Source organism: Gossypium hirsutum, chromosome D05 (genome assembly GCF_007990345.1).
Source record: "Gossypium hirsutum isolate 1008001.06 chromosome D05, Gossypium_hirsutum_v2.1, whole genome shotgun sequence".
NCBI lineage: Eukaryota > Viridiplantae > Streptophyta > Magnoliopsida > Malvales > Malvaceae > Gossypium > Gossypium hirsutum.
The window spans coordinates 57,899,288-57,916,810 of record NC_053441.1 but is presented as its reverse complement, the minus strand read 5'-3'; the positions used below and the strand labels follow the sequence as shown (position 1 = coordinate 57,916,810).

The following is a 17,523-nucleotide window of genomic DNA, read 5'->3' as shown; positions in this document are numbered from 1 at the left end:
ATAAGACTAGATGCAATCTTCTTTCTGCAACTTCAGAGAGATAAGATCTCTGGTTTTAATCCACTCCCCTGCAACTTCAAGGAGATAGGATTGTCGGCTTTAATCTGCTCCACTGCAACTTCAGGGAGAAAAGATTTGCCATCTTCAGTCTGCCTCACTGCAACTTTAGGAGGATAAGACTTGCGTACTTAATCTGCTCCCCTGCAACTTTAGGGAGATAAGACTAGATGCGATCTGCTCTCTGCAACTTCAGAGAGATAAGATCTGTGGTTTTAATCCGCTCCACTGTAACTTCAGGGAGATAGATTGTCGGCTTTAATCTGCTCCACTGCAACTTCAGGGAGATAAGATTTGTCATATTCAGTCTGCCTCACTGCAACTTCAGGAGGATAAGTCTTGCTTACTTAGTCTACTCCCCTGCAACTTTAGGGAGATAAGACTAGATGCGATCTGCTCTCTGCAACTTCAGAGAGATAAGATCTGTGGTTTTAATCAGCTCCACTGCAACTTTAGGGAGATAGGATTATTTGGCCACGAATTTGTTCTTGAGGGAACATGACCTGTAAAAAAGCCATTTTATGAACTTAATTATGCCTAATGATTAGGATGTTATGATCAAAATAAATTCAATGCTCCTATCTAGACATGTATGAATGACATTTGAATGAACGCAGAATGTCATTTTTCAAGAATTATTATTTCTTGAAGTTTGTTAAGGTTTTGTCGCTGACGCATTTTTCTTGGCTGATATCTTCGAAGAAACACTTAATCAAATTACCCCCCATTGTGCACTTCAAAGCTCAACCCTCTAGGACGCAGAATTTGTACTATATTCCTTCCACCGTGACTTAAGAGTAGGAAAATTTGACTCTTCTCAGTCTTCTCCTATCGTAATTCAAAGATACAGATTATGAAATTTGTTTACACCACTCTCAGGGTGTCCTATCAAATGCTTATGCCCAAATGAGGAGCTTTCTTTCCATAGGGGACTTCTTCCTACCCCATCAAGACTTCTTGCTGTCTCATTCGCTATTTAGACAACCAAATCTGAAAAAGCAATCTTAATTTAGACATTTTCTTCTTAGGCTCTTTATTTTCTTCTTAGATACAATAGTCCTGTTTCAGGTTACTAAATTATTTAGAAATTCCTAGAGTAATATACCAAACTTCTTTTGTGAAAGTTTATTAGTCCATCTATCATTATTCTAATGCGACATGCTTGCGCAAAGATCAAAAATACTGAGTAAGAGATGAATTAATTCAGGAATTTATTGATATTAAGTGTCTTGAAAAGAAAAAGTATTCAAGAACAGTAAAGAATGAAGTATTTACAAGAACCAACAAACTTGGTACAAATAATATGAAGACTAGGTGCTTTGGATATCGCCGCTTGAACTTTTCTGTGCAAGCCAAGAACCATTCTGAATTTAACATGTGTTTAGGGGATCCACAATACTCTGTCAATGCCTCAAGATGTCGTACATCCTTTTATTGTTGACTTAAGTGAAGCAAGATCACCATATGCCCCAATCTGACAATGTTTTGAGCCGCCTTTTTCGGGTTTTCAACTTAAACCCCCTTTGGTCTTAAGGCGCCCTTTTTGGGTTTTCACCTTGGCCTCTCCCCTTTTTTTTTCAGGAAATCAGAGTGCCCTTTGTAGGTTTTCACTCTGATTCCTCCCTTCCTTCAAGTGAAATATTTCTTGACCGAATCTAAATTTACAGGATTCGGAAGATTTTTGCCATCCATTTCACTCAAAATCAAAGCGCCTCCAGAAAAAGCCTTTTTCACAACATAAGGTCCTTCCCAGTTTGACATCCATTTCCCTCCGAAATCCTTTTGTAAAGGAAGGATCTTTTTCAAAACCAAATCCCCTTCATGAAATTCTCTGGGACGAACCTTCTTATTATAAGCTTGCATCATTCACTTCTGATACATTTGACCATGACGAATAGCTTTTAATATTTTCTCTTCAATCAGGTTCAACTGATCATACCGAGATTGGATCCATTCGGCTTCATCCAATTTTAACTCAGCCAATACCCGGAGAGAAGGAATTTCAACCTCAATAGGTAAAACTGCCTCCATTCCATAAACCAAACAAAAATGTATTGCCCCAGTAGAAGTCCTGACAGATGTTCGATAAGCCAAAAGAGCGAATGGTAACTTCTCATGCCAATCATTGTAAGTTTCAGCCATTTTCGCCACAATCTTCTTAATATTTTTGTTGGCCGCCTCTACTGCACCATTCATTTTTGGATGATACGGTGACGAATTATGGCGTCTGATATTGAACTGATTACAGAATTTAGCTATTGTGCTGTTGTTCAAATTCAATGCATTGTCAGATATAATCCTTTCAGGCATTCCATATCGACATATGATCTCTTTCTTCAAAAACTTACTGACTGCTGACTTCGTGACATTAGCATATGAGGCTGCTTCTACCCACTTAGTGAAGTAGTCAATAACCACAAAAATGAAACAATGTCCATTAGAAGCCTTCGGTGATATTGGTCCAATGACGTCCATAACCCACATGGAGAAAGGCCATGGATAAGTCATAACATGAAGAGGAGAAGGAGGCGCGTGCATTTTATCTCCATAAATTTGGTATTTATGGCATTTCTTGGCATGATTGATGCAATCTCTTTCCATAGTGGACCAGTAATATCCGAATCTCATAATCTATCTAGCCATGGTAAATCCATTAGCGTGCGTTCCACAAACTCCCTCATGGACTTCTTCTAAAATTTCCTTAGCCTCTACAGCGTCCACGCACCTCAACAATACTTGATCCTTTCCCCTTTTGTATAGGATCTCTCCATCTAAGACATAGTTAATAGCTAGTCTCCTCAATGTCCTCTTATCATTCTCTGTTGCCTGGTCAGGATATTCGCGATTCTTCACATATAGTAATATATCTTGGTACCAGGGACGATTATCATTCTCCACTTCTTCAATGCTGTAACAGTGGGCCGGAATCTCATAAATACTAATTTGAATGGGCTTCGTGTCCTCTAACTGATTCACTTTAATCATGGAAGCTAAGTAGCAAGAGCATCAGCCATCTGATTTTCTTCCTGTGGGAGATAACAAAAAGTAATGTTGTCAAACTCTTCAATCAATTCCAGAACCAATCTCCGATAACGAATCAACTTGGGATCTCTCATTTCCCATTCCCCTTTTAATTGATAAATTACCAACGCTGAGTCTCCATACACTTCTAGTATCTTAATCTTCTGTTCTATGGCTGCTCGAATCCCCATTATGCAAGCTTCATACTCGGCCATATTATTAGTGCAATCGAAGTCCAATTTACTGGTGAAAGGATAATAATCTCCGTCTGGAGATACCAAGATTGCCCCAATCCCATTGCCTAATGCATTCGAGGCTCCATCAAAGTTCAACCTCCAAGAATGACTTTCTTGGGGATCCTCTTCAACGTTCACCACACACATCAAGTCTTCATTTGGGAAATCAAAATCCAGAGGTTCATAATCCTCTAAAGCTCTGCTAGCCAAGAAATCTGCTATCGTACTACCTTTGATGGCCTTCTGACTCACATATACTATATCAAACTCGGAGAGCAAGATTTTCCATCTAGCTATTCTTTCGTTCAACACCATTAACTCCATCATATACTTTAAAGGGTCTAATTTTGAAATTAGCCAAGTCGTATGATAGAGTAAGTATTGCCTCAACCTATTGGTTGTCCAAATCAAGGCGCAACATAATTTTTCGATAGGCGAATATCTCATTTCACAATCAGTGAATTTCTTACTAAGATAGTATATCGCCCTTTCTTTCTTTCGAGTCACATCATGTTGGCCCAACACGCATCCCATAGAGTTGTTGAACACCGTTAAATACAAAATCAAGGGTCTATCTGGGATAGGTGGTGACAGCACTGAAGTATTGGATAAGTATTGCTTTATTTTCTCAAAGGCTCTCTGGCATTCTTCATTCCAGACTTCAGGATTATGTTTCTTCAAAAGGCGAAATATAGGGTCACATTTCTCAGTCAACTGTGAAATGAACCGAGTAATGTAATTTAGTTTTCCTAAGAAACCTCAAACTTCTTTCTGGGTACATGGTGGCGATAAATCTCGTATTGCCTTGACTTTGTCTGGATTTATCTCAATTCCTTTTTCACTGACTACGAAGCCTAACAGCTTTCCTGATCTGGCTCCAAAAGTGCATTTTGTCGGATTAAGCTTGAGCTGGAACTTTCTTAATCTTAATAACAATCTTCTCAGGACCTGCACATGTTCCTCGTCTGTTCTGGATTTGGCAATCATATCATCAACATATACTTCAATTTCTTTGTGCATCATATCATGAAACAACGCTACCATGGCTCTTTGATATGTTGCTCCCGCATTCTTTAATCCGAATGGCATCACCTTATAGAAAAATGTTCCCCACTAAGTAACGAACGTAGTCTTTCCCATATCTTTCGGATGCATCTTTATCTGATTATGTCCTGAGAACCTATCCATAAAAGAAAACAGCTAAAATCTTGCCGTATTATCCACCAGAGTATCAATATGTGGCAATGGGAAATTGTCTTTTGGACTCACTTTGTTCAAATCCCTATAATCCACGCACATTCGTACTTTTCCATATTTTTTAGGGACTGGGACGATGTTGGCTACCCATTTAGAATATTTGACCTCCTGTAAAAACCCAGCATCAAACTGTTTCTTAACCACCTCTTTTATTTTGAGCACAATATCAGGCCTCATTCTTCTGAGCTTCTGTTAAACTGGTTTGCAATCCTCTTTTATAGGTAGGTGATGCACTACAATGTCAGCATTCAATCCAGGCATATCCTGGTATGACCATACGAAGACATCTTTGAATTTTTGGAGTAATTTAATGAGGCCTCGTCTTGTCTTTGCAGAAATCTCAGTTCCAATTTTCACCTCTTTTCCTTCTTCCAAGCTCACAATTTCTACTGATTCTTGTGAGGTAGGATTTGCTTTTCCTCTTGTTCTACCATCCTCAACAAGTCCAAAGATAAACCACTATCTTCATCACCTTCAAAGTCGTGCGATCCCTCTAAACACACGTTTCATTCAAAAGGGCTCTCTGAGCTTGTAGCGGCGTCATTCACGTCATTGATACACAGGGACCTAATATGGTTACAAAATAATGTATGAATTTATGTACAATTATTTGTGCAATGAAAGAATATATTTACTAGTATGGAAAGAATGAAGGAATATTTACTCGAAACAATTGCAAAGATGTATTTTATTAAAATAATGATGTTTAAACATAAGCCTATTTCACAAAAGAGTTCTTGTTATTTCTAGGCTAAAACAACAAGTTTGTTCTAAATATTACTCTGAGATAGTTCTAAAGACTTTAAGTATTTCTTCCGCAGTCCAATTGTCTAGAACACTCCCAGGCTCATAAGGACGAATATCTAACCAACTCATCTCTTCATGCTCATGAATGGCATTAATGTGCATATTTCCCAACGTCTCTTCCATGCTTTCCTCAACCGGTATCTTTCTCTCAGCATGAATAACTCCTCCGGATACAAAGATTTTGGATATGTGTGGAATTATCATTGGCTCCCATTTGGTTTCCTCCCCACTTAGACGCGCCCTTCTTCTTTCCTGTCTTTTTTCTAGCTCCTTCTTTTTCTGCCCTCTGTCTGGCTTGTATCCTAAGCCAAAGTGATATTGCTTTCCTTTTAGTATTGGCACTTCAATCCCCCCTTGAAGATATCTCCCTAGCCCTTTTCCAGGTAAAGCTCTTTTTCCTACCAACAACTACAAACCCATCTCTGTAGTTTTGGATAATTTAGGCACCAAAATTTTGCTTCCTTCAGGAACAAATGCCGCATTTACAAACTCCAAAGATCGAAACGAGCATTCTTCTGACTCATCATTAGTCTCCACGTACGGCATCTCATTGGATACAGCTGCTATTATATCCTCTTCGGTGTTTATTGTCACTAGCTGACCTTCTGACACTAACTTCAGCTTCTGAAGTATTGATGACGGTACTGCTCCCGCCGAATGTATCCATGGTCTTCCTAATAAACAATTGTAGGAAGGTTTGATATCCATCACAATAAAATCTACGTCATAAACTGTTGGGCCAATCAGTAGGGGTATCTCAATTCTTCCCATGACCTTTCTTTCTGTACCGTCAAATGCCCTCACCATATTTTGGCATGTTTTCATGTGCGAACTGTCTATGGGAAGCCTGTTGAGTGTGAACAATGGCAACACGTTCAAAGCTGATCCATTGTCAATCAACACTCCTGGAAAAATATACCCCTTGCATCGTGCAGTGATATGCAAAGCTTTAGTGGATCCCACGCCCCGGGAGGTATTTCATCGTCATTGAAGAATATGAAATTATCAGCACTTATATTATTGACCAACCGATCTAACTTGCTAACAGAAATATCATTGGCCACATAGGTCTCATTTAGCATCCTCATCAACGCACTTCGGTGTACTTCTGAATTCAAGAGCAAGGTTAGTACGGATATGCGAGCCGGTTGTTTATGCAACTGTTCGACAACATTATACTCACTATGCTTCAAGAATTTAAGGAATTCTACGGCTTCTTCCTCATTCACTGGCTCGTTCATAGACAACACAGGCTTAGCTATTTTCCCCTCTTGTTCCACTATTACGACCCTTCCTTTCACATGTTCTGGATCGACACTCATATCCTGGTCCTTTGTAGTTTCCATTCCAGGGACAGTTGTATTGCACTCATAGTTCCACGGAACCTTTCTACTATCTTGGTAAGAAAAGGTTGCAGGTTTCTTTATTATGATCTTTGGCATTACTGGCGCTCTCACTTTATCATTCCTTGATCGCGGATGATGACCACAGGCTGAGTTATTCTCAGAACCTTTGTGGATTCAGATGTGCAAATACTCCCCTCCTCCTTAGCTTCTTCGTAAAACTCCATTTCCTTGTTATTCATCAGGCCTTGAACCAAAGCTCTGAATTCTGTGCATTCTTGAATTTCATGTCCTTTCTCCTGATGAAACTCACAGTAATCTTCCATCCTTTCAGAGCTTCTTTCTGAATCCAAAACAAACAACCTTCTCTCTACCATCTTCTTCCAGATCCATCTCAAAGGAATCTTCACTTTTGCGATATCTTCTTTGATTTTCCTACCCATGTTACCTCCTATCATGTTCACTTCATGTTCATTATGATTAGGTAACGGGTTCTCTATACTGGGCGAATCATCTACTTTAACAACACCCATGCTTATGAGTCTTTCAACCAGCTTCTTGAACGCCGTACAATGTTCTATAGAATGCCTCTCAATTCCTGCATGATAATCGCATTGTGCGTTTGCATCGTACCACTTGGGGTATGGAGGTTACAAAGGTTTTAAGTGGTAGGGGGAACCACGTGTGCATTGAATAGATTTTGATATAGTTCCCTATACGGCATCAGAATCGGCGTAAATTGAAGCTTTTCCATATTTTACCTTGTATCGGATCCTCGTTTTGATGATCCTTGTTGGTTAACAGCCACATTTCCTGGTTGATTCACCGTAATCTTCTTTGAATATGAACTTGTGTTGTTGACTTCATTTTCCTTTTTCTTCGAGGCCGACCTTCTACTACTTTCTCTAGCGTCTATCTTTCCGCTTCTAATAGCATTTTCTATCATTTGGCCATTCATAACTATATCAGAAAATCTTTTAGTAGCACTTCCTAACATATGTGTAATGAATGGGTCCTTCAAAGTGTTAACGAAAAGCATAGTCATCTCTCTTTCTAGAAGAGACGACTGAACCTGGACAGCAATCTCTCTCCATCTCTGTGCGTATTGCCTAAAACTTTCACCGGGTTTCTTTTCCATGTTCTGTAGAGTGATCCTATCAGGTACCATGTCAGTCACATGGCTATATTGCTTTATGAACGCCAGTGCTAGATCTCTCCATGAATTAATCTGGGTACGGCTCAGTCGATTGTACCACTTGGATGCTGCCCCTGTGAGGCTATCCTGGAAACAATGTATCAGGAGTTGGTCATTATTGACATAACCAGTCATTCGTCTGCAAAACATGGTAATATGAGCTTCAGGGCTACTCGTTCTATTGTACTTCTCAAACTCTAGCATTTTGAACTTATAAGGGAGTAATAAATCCAGAACCAAGCTCAATTCTTTAGCATCCATCCCATAGTAGCCTTCCGCAGATTCCATCGCTCTAAATTTCTCCTCCAGCCATTTGTACTTTTCCTCTAGCTGTTTTGGCAATTCATCATTCATTTTCTCCTTCCCAGCCGTTTCATCGAAGTCAGGGATAGAAGGATTAACAAGGTTGACTCCGAGGTTAGAGCCTGATCCTGCCTGAAAATTCATTAGCGTTGCAGCGTCCCCTTGAAATTACTGAGGATTAATGGTAACAGAGGACCTACGCGGGTATATCTCAACTTGCTGGAGGGTAAAGTCTGGAGGATAGACAGGTCCCTCATTATCTCCTTCTTCAACATTAAGCACAGAGCCTTTTCCTTTATCGGTTCCCTTGCTCAACCATTGAGCTAACTGAACCATCATACTCCCTTGAGATTTCATCATTTTGTCTATCATTTTTTGCTGCTCATTCATTTGCCGTTGAAGTTGCTCCTGCATTTCCTTTTGGAACTGTTCTAGCTTTTTCACCCTTTGATCCATGTCCCTAGTTTTTGATCGAGTACCGTAGCAGTGTTTAGTAGGCTGGTTGGTTTCTAGATTAACTGAGGAGTGATTTAAATTAATTAGAATCTTTTTAATATTTTTAAATGCATATGAAGTAATGTAATGCATGAAATGAATGCAAAAAAGACGTCAATTTTGATTCAATTCCATTTAAAAAAACTTTACTAGAAATTAAATTTCTTTACATAAAGTGAATTACAAATAAGACTTTGCCCTAGTACCCAAAACACTAATCTTTCTAAGTAACAAAGCTAATTCTTGCCCCCGATCCGATTCTAATTCATACTTCACACTCAGCATGTCAGCCTGTACTGCTAAAGTCTGTATATGATCGGCTACTTCTCGAATCTGGACCACAGCTTCTTCCATAAGATGATCTCTGCTCCTAACTTGACTCTGAAAGTAACGGAGCTGCTCATTATTATGACTTTCATTTGCCTTTAAGTGCTTGATCTGGATCTCACCATTTTGCAGTACCGTTTCTAGCTCTTCAATTCTTTTCTTCATTTCTTCAATCTTGCTCAAGCTTGCTTTCAACTCCATTGCAGAATATTGACTTCGATACTGACGAAAAGATCCTTCCAACACAATCACCCTATCCTTTAACTCGCCCCTTTCCTTTTGGCTTTCTGACAAACTCTTTTCTAAAGCCTCGTTTTGCCTCTGCATCTCTTGGAATTTCTGTTCCTATCTATCGGCTTTGTCCTTTTCTTCTCGGACTTCGCTTGCCATTGTTCTGAAGTCTTTCCCAGCCCAGCAGTTCTCATTGACAAGCGCAACTTTTTATAATCCATCTTCAGACTACCCAGCTCCTCCTCAGCCTTGTTTTTCTCTTTCTTTAACTTCTCATTTTCAAGCTTCTGAACATCTATATCCAATCTCAAGTTCGTCTTTTCTGCCTCCATTTGCTCTATCTTTTTCCCCAAATCTGTATTTCTTCTCTCAAAATCTTGTCTTATGATTTCCAACTCAGACGGGATGACTTGCAAATGCTCTTCTATTGACTGGCTGTCTTCCTGATTTAACTTAGGTGTATTATCATTAATCCTCCTAGCCCACCATTCATGATACTCAGGAGTTGTCATCGGACCCACAGCTAACCTTTTCATTCGGCGAGTCTGTTTCCACGCACTAGACATCTTTTGAATCTTCTTTCTATAACCATCATCCTTGTACGAAAATTCACAATCAGCTATCCCTTGGGTCGCAGGTATAAATTTCCTTGACCTTTATTGCCTTAGCACCAATAATAGGGCATATCCAATAGCTCCTCAAATACCTAGCAAAGGAACCCAATCAAAATTACCACACCTATACAGGATCTCATCTGGAAGCAACCAAGGAGCTCTCCATTCAACGTCCTCCTCTTGAAGATTTTGAAGAACTACCATCCACTTCTCCTCAGAAATGCCGTCTCTTCTCGGCGTAGCAACTATCTCCTTTAATGGTGAATAATTTTCAGAGAAAACCCTCTACGAAACTTTATCCACCTTCCAAAAGTGAATGTGAAACCATACGAGTAGAAGCTGTGCACATCTAATAAATCTACCTTCACCCATCTTTCGGCAAGCACTCAATGACCTGAAAGTTTCTGCCAAAATTGCTGGAATCGGAGTAACCTTCTTATCGAGCCAGTCGAATAAATCAGCGACTGCTTCATCCACATGCCTCAAGGCTTTAGGGAAGACAACCAAGCCGTATATACTTAAAGCAAAGATATCTAACCTCTTTCTTACGTCTGGGTGTGTAAGAATTGCATCCTTCAAGCTTCTCCAAGGAACGCACTTGCTATCCCCCTTTTGCTTAATTCGTGCAACGACCCATTGCTCACTCATCCCTGTTATACTCATAAGCTTCTTTGAAAAGGCTGGCACATTTATCGCTCTCGAGTAGACTCTGTCTACTTGAAACTTTGAACATCGGAGTAAAGCCACATATTTTTCTATCGTAGGCACCAAATCAACCTTCCCAAATGTAAAGCAGCTATAAGCAGGATTCCAAAACTGGGCGAGGGCTCGAAACAAACACTTGTCTACCTTTACGTCAAGCAAATAAGGCAAATCTCCATAATTACCATAGAATAGCTATCTAACCTCGTCATTCCACTGATCCCATATCTCCTTCAATTCCTGCAAATTGTTTTGAGTTACACTGATGCGCGTAAAGTCCCATAATTCTGACATGTACCCATCAACCAAACTATCACCCTTTTCTTGCTGCGTTGTTTCAGACCAAGTTCGGACAGCCGCATTGCCCTCAACTTTATCAAGAAACCCTTTTTCCATGATAAGCTTTCTATCTAGCAACTGAATATGGACTGACGCCTTTTATGATGAAATGAAATGCCATGTCATGCAATCAAAATAAAACACAAAAAGTCAGTACCATATAAAAAACATAAAATATAATCAAGAAATACCTAATTGGATATCTACTAGGGTTTAGTATAGTTCTACCTAGGATGGATTCCTAAGGTTCACTATATGAATTTTGGCTTCTAGGGCAAAGGTACATGAACCAGCAGATTCCTCGATCTTCACCCATTATAGGCTCATATAGATCAAGTTCGGTTTAAGGGAATACATTTTCCCTACGACTATACGGAGATGAAAATCTCACGAAGGCATAGGTACCGATGTATTCCGAAAGCGATCCACTATCCTATACGGAGGTGAAAACCTCACGAAGGAATAGCTTCTCACGCCCACTTAAAAGGGGTAAAATTGTTCAACTCATGTAACATATAATGCAAACAATACTTAAACAAAAAGATAATGAATGCAAAAAGATGTCATGAGTTTTTTTTTTTAAAAAATTTCCCTAGCGGAGTCGCCAAGCTGTCGAAACCATTTTTTGAAAAACAAAAATTTTAGTGTGTCGACTTTAAAAAATGAAAATTGGGAGTCGCCACCAATCTTTTATTAGGGTGTGATTGGATCGCCTAAAACGATTTTGGTCTACGAGTTTAGAAAATGGGTTCGGGAGTCAGTTACGTACGAGGAAGGATTAGCACCCTCGTAACGCCCAAAACTGGTACCAAATTGATTAATTAATGTCTTGAAGTCAATAGTTTTAAAAAAAATGCGATTCTTAATTAAATTAAATTATTTATTAAGACCTTCTCATTTTGAAAAGAAAAATATCACACCCAATGCGTTAGGGCACAACATTTTATTCTCTTCATAATGAGTCAGTCAAAAAAATCGTGAAATAAAATTTAAGAAAATGTCTAATTGTTTAAAATTTATGAAGAAATTGCGGCCCAATACGTTTTCTTAAAATCCCAAACATTCAATATTTCCTTTATTTTTTTAAAAAAAATCTTTATCTCGAGAAATCAACATGTCACATCCAATACGTTAGGACACAACATATTGAATTCCCGATGATAAGTTTTATTTTGTTTGATTTAAAGAGCAATCCTCGATTATTAGATTTTACAAAAAAATCGGAACCCAATACGTTAGGGCTCAAATTTCTTGAAAAATCCTAAATACGAGTATTATCTCAATTTTGAAAAGTTTAAAATCGAGTAAAAAAATGATGTGATGCTATACAATGCAATAATAAATATTTCCATGTCATAATATAAATAAATGAATAAACGAAACTAACATATATAAAAGAAATAACCAACGACATGCAAGAATATCAAATAAAGGAACAAAATATAAATGAAAACATATAAGTCAATAAACAAATGAAAGAAATAAATAAAAAATAAAAAAATAAACAGCACATAATATATATACATTGAAATTAAAAGACATTCACATAACCTACATATGAAATTTTGGGTTAAAATTTATATAAACAAAATATAATGTATTTACAAAAATAAAGGAAAAAAATTATAAAGTAAAAAATAAATGCATTCGCGTTTTAAAAAAAATATATCCATATATATAAATATAAATATAAATATAAAAAATAATTAAAAATATTAATATGTATACATACATATATATATACAAGAATAAGTATACATACATAAATTATAAAAAATAATCACATAAAATAAAAAATAATTACATTACATTAAAAAAATATGCGTATGCATTTATAAATATGTACAGAAAAACATACATACATAAATTTAAATAAAATAATTAAATATGAGAAAAATACAAAATAAAAATGAAAATTAATTAATATATAAAAAAATATAAAGGGACTAATTTGAACTGTAAATAAAAAATCTGGGGCAAATCCGTAAATAATTAAGGGTAAAAGGACTAAATTGAACGCGTGAATTACATAGAGGGGCTGGAAGGGCAATTTTCCCTTCTCCTCAAAACTACGCCGTTCACATTAGGACGAAATTGAAAACAGTAATAAATTAAAGGGTAAATTAAGAAAATAAAAAAAAAACTTAATTGTAAAAAAACATTAAAAGGCAGAGGGGCTAAAAGCGCAATTTATCCCTCCGCTCAAAAACACGCGGATCCTAGGCCGGGTCGGGTCGAAATCGGGTCAGTCTCCCCAAAACAACGCCGTTTTGGGCGTCTGGGGGCTCTCCAAAACGGTACCGTTTTGGTACCTTATAAATACCCCAATCTTTCCAAAAAATCATTTCAAAACCAAATTTAAAAAAAAAAAACCAGAACCCCAAAAAAAACTTTCTCCCCTCAGTCCGTCCGGCCAGGGGTCTGGGTATCGGTCGGTCACCGGCCACCGCGTCGGTCGCTGATCTTCGGCACCGGCACCGCCATCTGCGGTGGCTGAAAAAAGAGAAAATCTCCTATTCAAATCTTTCGAAGCCCCTAACCCCAAATCTAGGTTCAAATCCCTCAAAATTCCAACAGAAAGCCTCGAAGAATCACGAAACCTTTCGGTTCCGGCCACCGATCCTTGGGAGTGGCTCCCTCGGCCGTTTCACGGTGATTTGGGCAGCTTCAAAAGGTTACCTCTTTCCTTTTTACTTGTTTTTATTTGTATAAAAGTAAATAAAACAATATACATAAAAAAAACTGTAGATATCAACCTTTGAAACGATTGTATTGCTCTTGGTATTGGGTTTGCTGCTTTCGGTTGTGGAAGTAGTTATTTTTTATTGATTTCGAATTCCGGATCCGTATTACAGTATTTCCATGTCCTTTTATAGCCGAATGAAAATAAAACAACAAATAGAAACAAGAAATCTGCTTGATTTGATTTGATTTGGTTCGATTTGATTTTCTTTCCTTTCTTGTGTTTGCAGGTGAAGACTGTGAAGATTCGGCTTGGCGTGCGGCGTTGTTGAAACCCTAGGGTTTCTGTCTGTAATTTTGGCCACCGTAAATTAGGCCTGTGTTTTATTTTTGGGCCGTATAGGCCTACTTGTAAATGGACTGTTTCTTTTGGGGCTATTTTTGTACCCGGGGTAAAAATCGGGTATTACATTAATATTAATATATTAATGTAAATATTAAAATGCATAATTTTAATATTAGTTTAATAAACCCGAACATGAACATAAAACAGATATAGAGAATAACACAAAAATAAAATAAAACATTTATATAATTTTATATTAAATATATAAAATAATAAAGCATTACTTTTTTAAAAATAACTAGATTTTTTAAAGGAAAAATAACTAGTTTTAACCTCTGCTTTCGATGGGGTTTCTAATTCTTTTTATAAAATTTTAGTTAGTTAATGTAAAAATTAATTGTATATTAAATTTTATTAATTATAAAAATTAAAATTTTCTCGGATCAAGTATAAATATAAGTTAATGCATGAGTTAACGTGTAGATTAATCACTTTAAATAAATTATTTAAATATAAAAAACTCCTTACTGTTATATATATTAGAGATTACATCGGCCACTGAGATGGCCTAACAGAGTTATTGGAGTTTCAAAATGGTCGATTTTAAAACATTTTTTATTTTAGAGGAAAACCTAGTTTATTTTCGGAAAGCCATATGAGTTAGTAAAAATTGATTTATTTTTAACATCTTTCATGTAATGCATACATAATTAACATAATTTCCAAAACTTAGTTAATTTATTATCTTTCCAAAACTTATTTTCAACTTTAACATCAAAAAATGTATGTTAAGATAATTTTAATAAAAATCATGCTTCATACATAATTAACTAAAAATTCATATTCTAATAGCTTAAATGATTTTAATGTCATGCATGCCTAAGAAAAAATAATTGTAACACCCCAAACCCGGCCTAGACGTTATGGCCGAATCTGACGATGTCACATGGTAGTGCTTTTCGAAAAATATGTCGTCACTAAATCTTCTTTTCTATTTAACCATTTTTTATTATCTTATGTTAACTTCAAATCGTGTCGTTCGTTTTCAAAACATTATTCATTTACAAATCGTTATTCAATTTCAAAACGTTTTTTTTATTTTTATTGCGGAAGCTTTTAAACAATTTGCTTATTCGAGGTTATTTTGATAAAACATTAATTTCATTTGAAAACCCGAGTTTTACCTAATACTAGCAAATTTAAATCATAAAACCATATAAAATCCAAATTTTAAACCAAAATTCGTAAAGGTCATAATTACAGCAAAATACTCCCAAATAAAAGTAAAATCATGAATAGGTAGTAAACAGTGTAAAAGAAGTCGTGTGGTCACCATTAAGTCCTCCGCTGCACCGATTCGCCTATATCTGGGGATTACCTGTACAGATTAAAAGAAGGGGTGAATTTACGTAAACTCAGTGTGTAATCCCCATACAAATGTACAAATAGAAAACAAATAATCACAGTTTGGGCTTAAGCCCTTTTCAGTATCACTATCAATCCAGTTTGGGTCTTAGCCCATCTCAGTACAAAAACAGTCATGTAGTAGGGCTTTAGCCCATCACAGTATCAGTAGCAGTAACTGATATGCAGTCACAAAAATCCTACCCATCCAGCATCTACACACCATCTCCATCCAACCCTACACTCCATGTGGGGATATAATCAACTCACCCATCCCAAAACTCTAAGTAGTACCGAATGCGGCACTAGATAGTAGTTTGCAGCTGAGCTGTCAGTAAATTAGGCTCGAGGCCTTTCAGTACACTTCCTCCGAACAATATAATCCCCCAACCCAATGCAATGCAATATACAAATATGACATGCTATAACATAATATCAGGCATGTAAACAGGGAATACAGTATCAAATCAGTGGGACATTATCAAGCTTAATCATATCAGTCATACAGTCATTTCAGTCAATTAGGGGTTTAAGTAAACTTACCGACCCTACAGTAGGTTCGCAGTCGACTTGGGCGACCCGTGCAACCTTATGGGTCAAACAGTGAAAATGGGCCTACAAGCCCATAATGTTCACCCGTGTGGGCCCACACGCCCGTGTGGCCCACATGACCCAAATTGGCCTTGGCCTCGTGATCCATTTTAATGTAACCCGTGCTAGTTAATTATTCATATGTGTTTCCACTATTTAATTATATGATCCTTCAAAGCTGTGTACTTGAGTCATTGTTACTAAATTATTTGTATATTAAGCTACAGAATTCTGAATTAAGATCCGCAAAATTTCCTTGAAATGAAACTCAAATATCTTATTGCCATAAAATTTTTAGAATTTTTGGTTTAGCCAATAAGTACAATTTATTCTTTAAAGTTTCCCCTATTCTGCTGTTTGATAGTTTTGACCTTTCCGCACTAAAAACTAATTATCTTCTCGTAAAAAATTCGGATGATGTTCCTGTTTGTTTCTCTTGAAAATAGACTCATTCAGGATTTTAAAAATATAAATTCTAACCCATAATTATTTTTATAAAATTTTTAATAATTTTCCAAAGTCAGGATAGGGGATTTCGAAATCATTTTGACCTTGTCTCACTAAAATTCAAATATCTCATAATATGAAATTCTTTTGCTTACTTCATTTATTCTATAAGAAACTAGACTCAAATATATTTAATTCCATATTGTTTTTTCATCCACTAATTTGATTTCAACAATTTATGGTGATTTTTCAAAGTTAGCCTACTGTTGCTAACCAAACAGCAAGTAATTTCGGCTTTTCGTCAAATCCCTTATTTTAATGTTTCGGTTACACACCTGGTATCGTTTCGCTGCAAATACGCTCCCAAGCACTCCTAGACCTAAAAATCAATAATTAAGCCCAATTTAGATCACTAACCAAAACTCACAACTAAAAATCATCTACATCAAAATCGATAGCGAACCTAAACACTTACCGGCAACGAACCGAAATTTCTAACGCTCAATTTTCTTGTGAAGCTGCAACTGATTTTTTATTTTTGCCTAAACCAAGAGAGCCAAAACAATCCCTTTTAGGAACTAGCTAAGAAACGATAAAATAGAGGCAGTCAAATACTTACAGAATGAGTGTATACAATTGCTGGCCAGAAAGTAGGCTAGTAGAAAAATCAAACAGAGAGGGTGGACTAGGGAGCAAAAATTCAGCAAAGCAAAGAAGAAGAAGACGGTAGAAAAATTGGGGAAAAGATGAGAATGTCAAAATTTGGGAAAAATAAAAACCAAATAGAAACTTAGATGATATCGATAGCAACCCCACATCCCTAAATTTTCTCCCACTAATCCTACTAGCCTACAACCACTCCAGAATCCCACTCTGCCGAAATACTTGTCCATCACTACGCAAAAATAACACCTACGCTCAAACATGGATTCAAACGCAAGACCTCATTCAATCAAACACTCCACTTAACCACTAGACCAGCAAACCAATTCTATTATTTGATTACCAACTATTAAACTTAAGCCTTTTAGGCCAGGTTAAAGCTTTATTTATAAAAATAATAAAATTTTCCCAAGTCATGGCCTGAACATGGGACCTCCCACACACACCCAGAGCACTTAACCAT

The 17,523-nt window shown here is 36.9% G+C and overlaps 1 protein-coding gene across 1 annotated transcript; it reads right to left on the bottom strand.

Moving 5' to 3' along the window:
- Positions 1-2,688: 2,688 nt before the first annotated feature.
- LOC121217238 (uncharacterized) lies at positions 2,689-3,638 on the bottom strand. Its single transcript, XM_041092763.1, has 2 exons — positions 3,098-3,638; positions 2,689-2,828 (listed from the first exon to the last, which is right to left on the bottom strand). Exons 1-2 carry the CDS (start codon positions 3,636-3,638, stop codon positions 2,689-2,691), a joined length of 681 nt encoding a protein of 226 aa, XP_040948697.1.
- Positions 3,639-17,523: the final 13,885 nt, after the last annotated feature.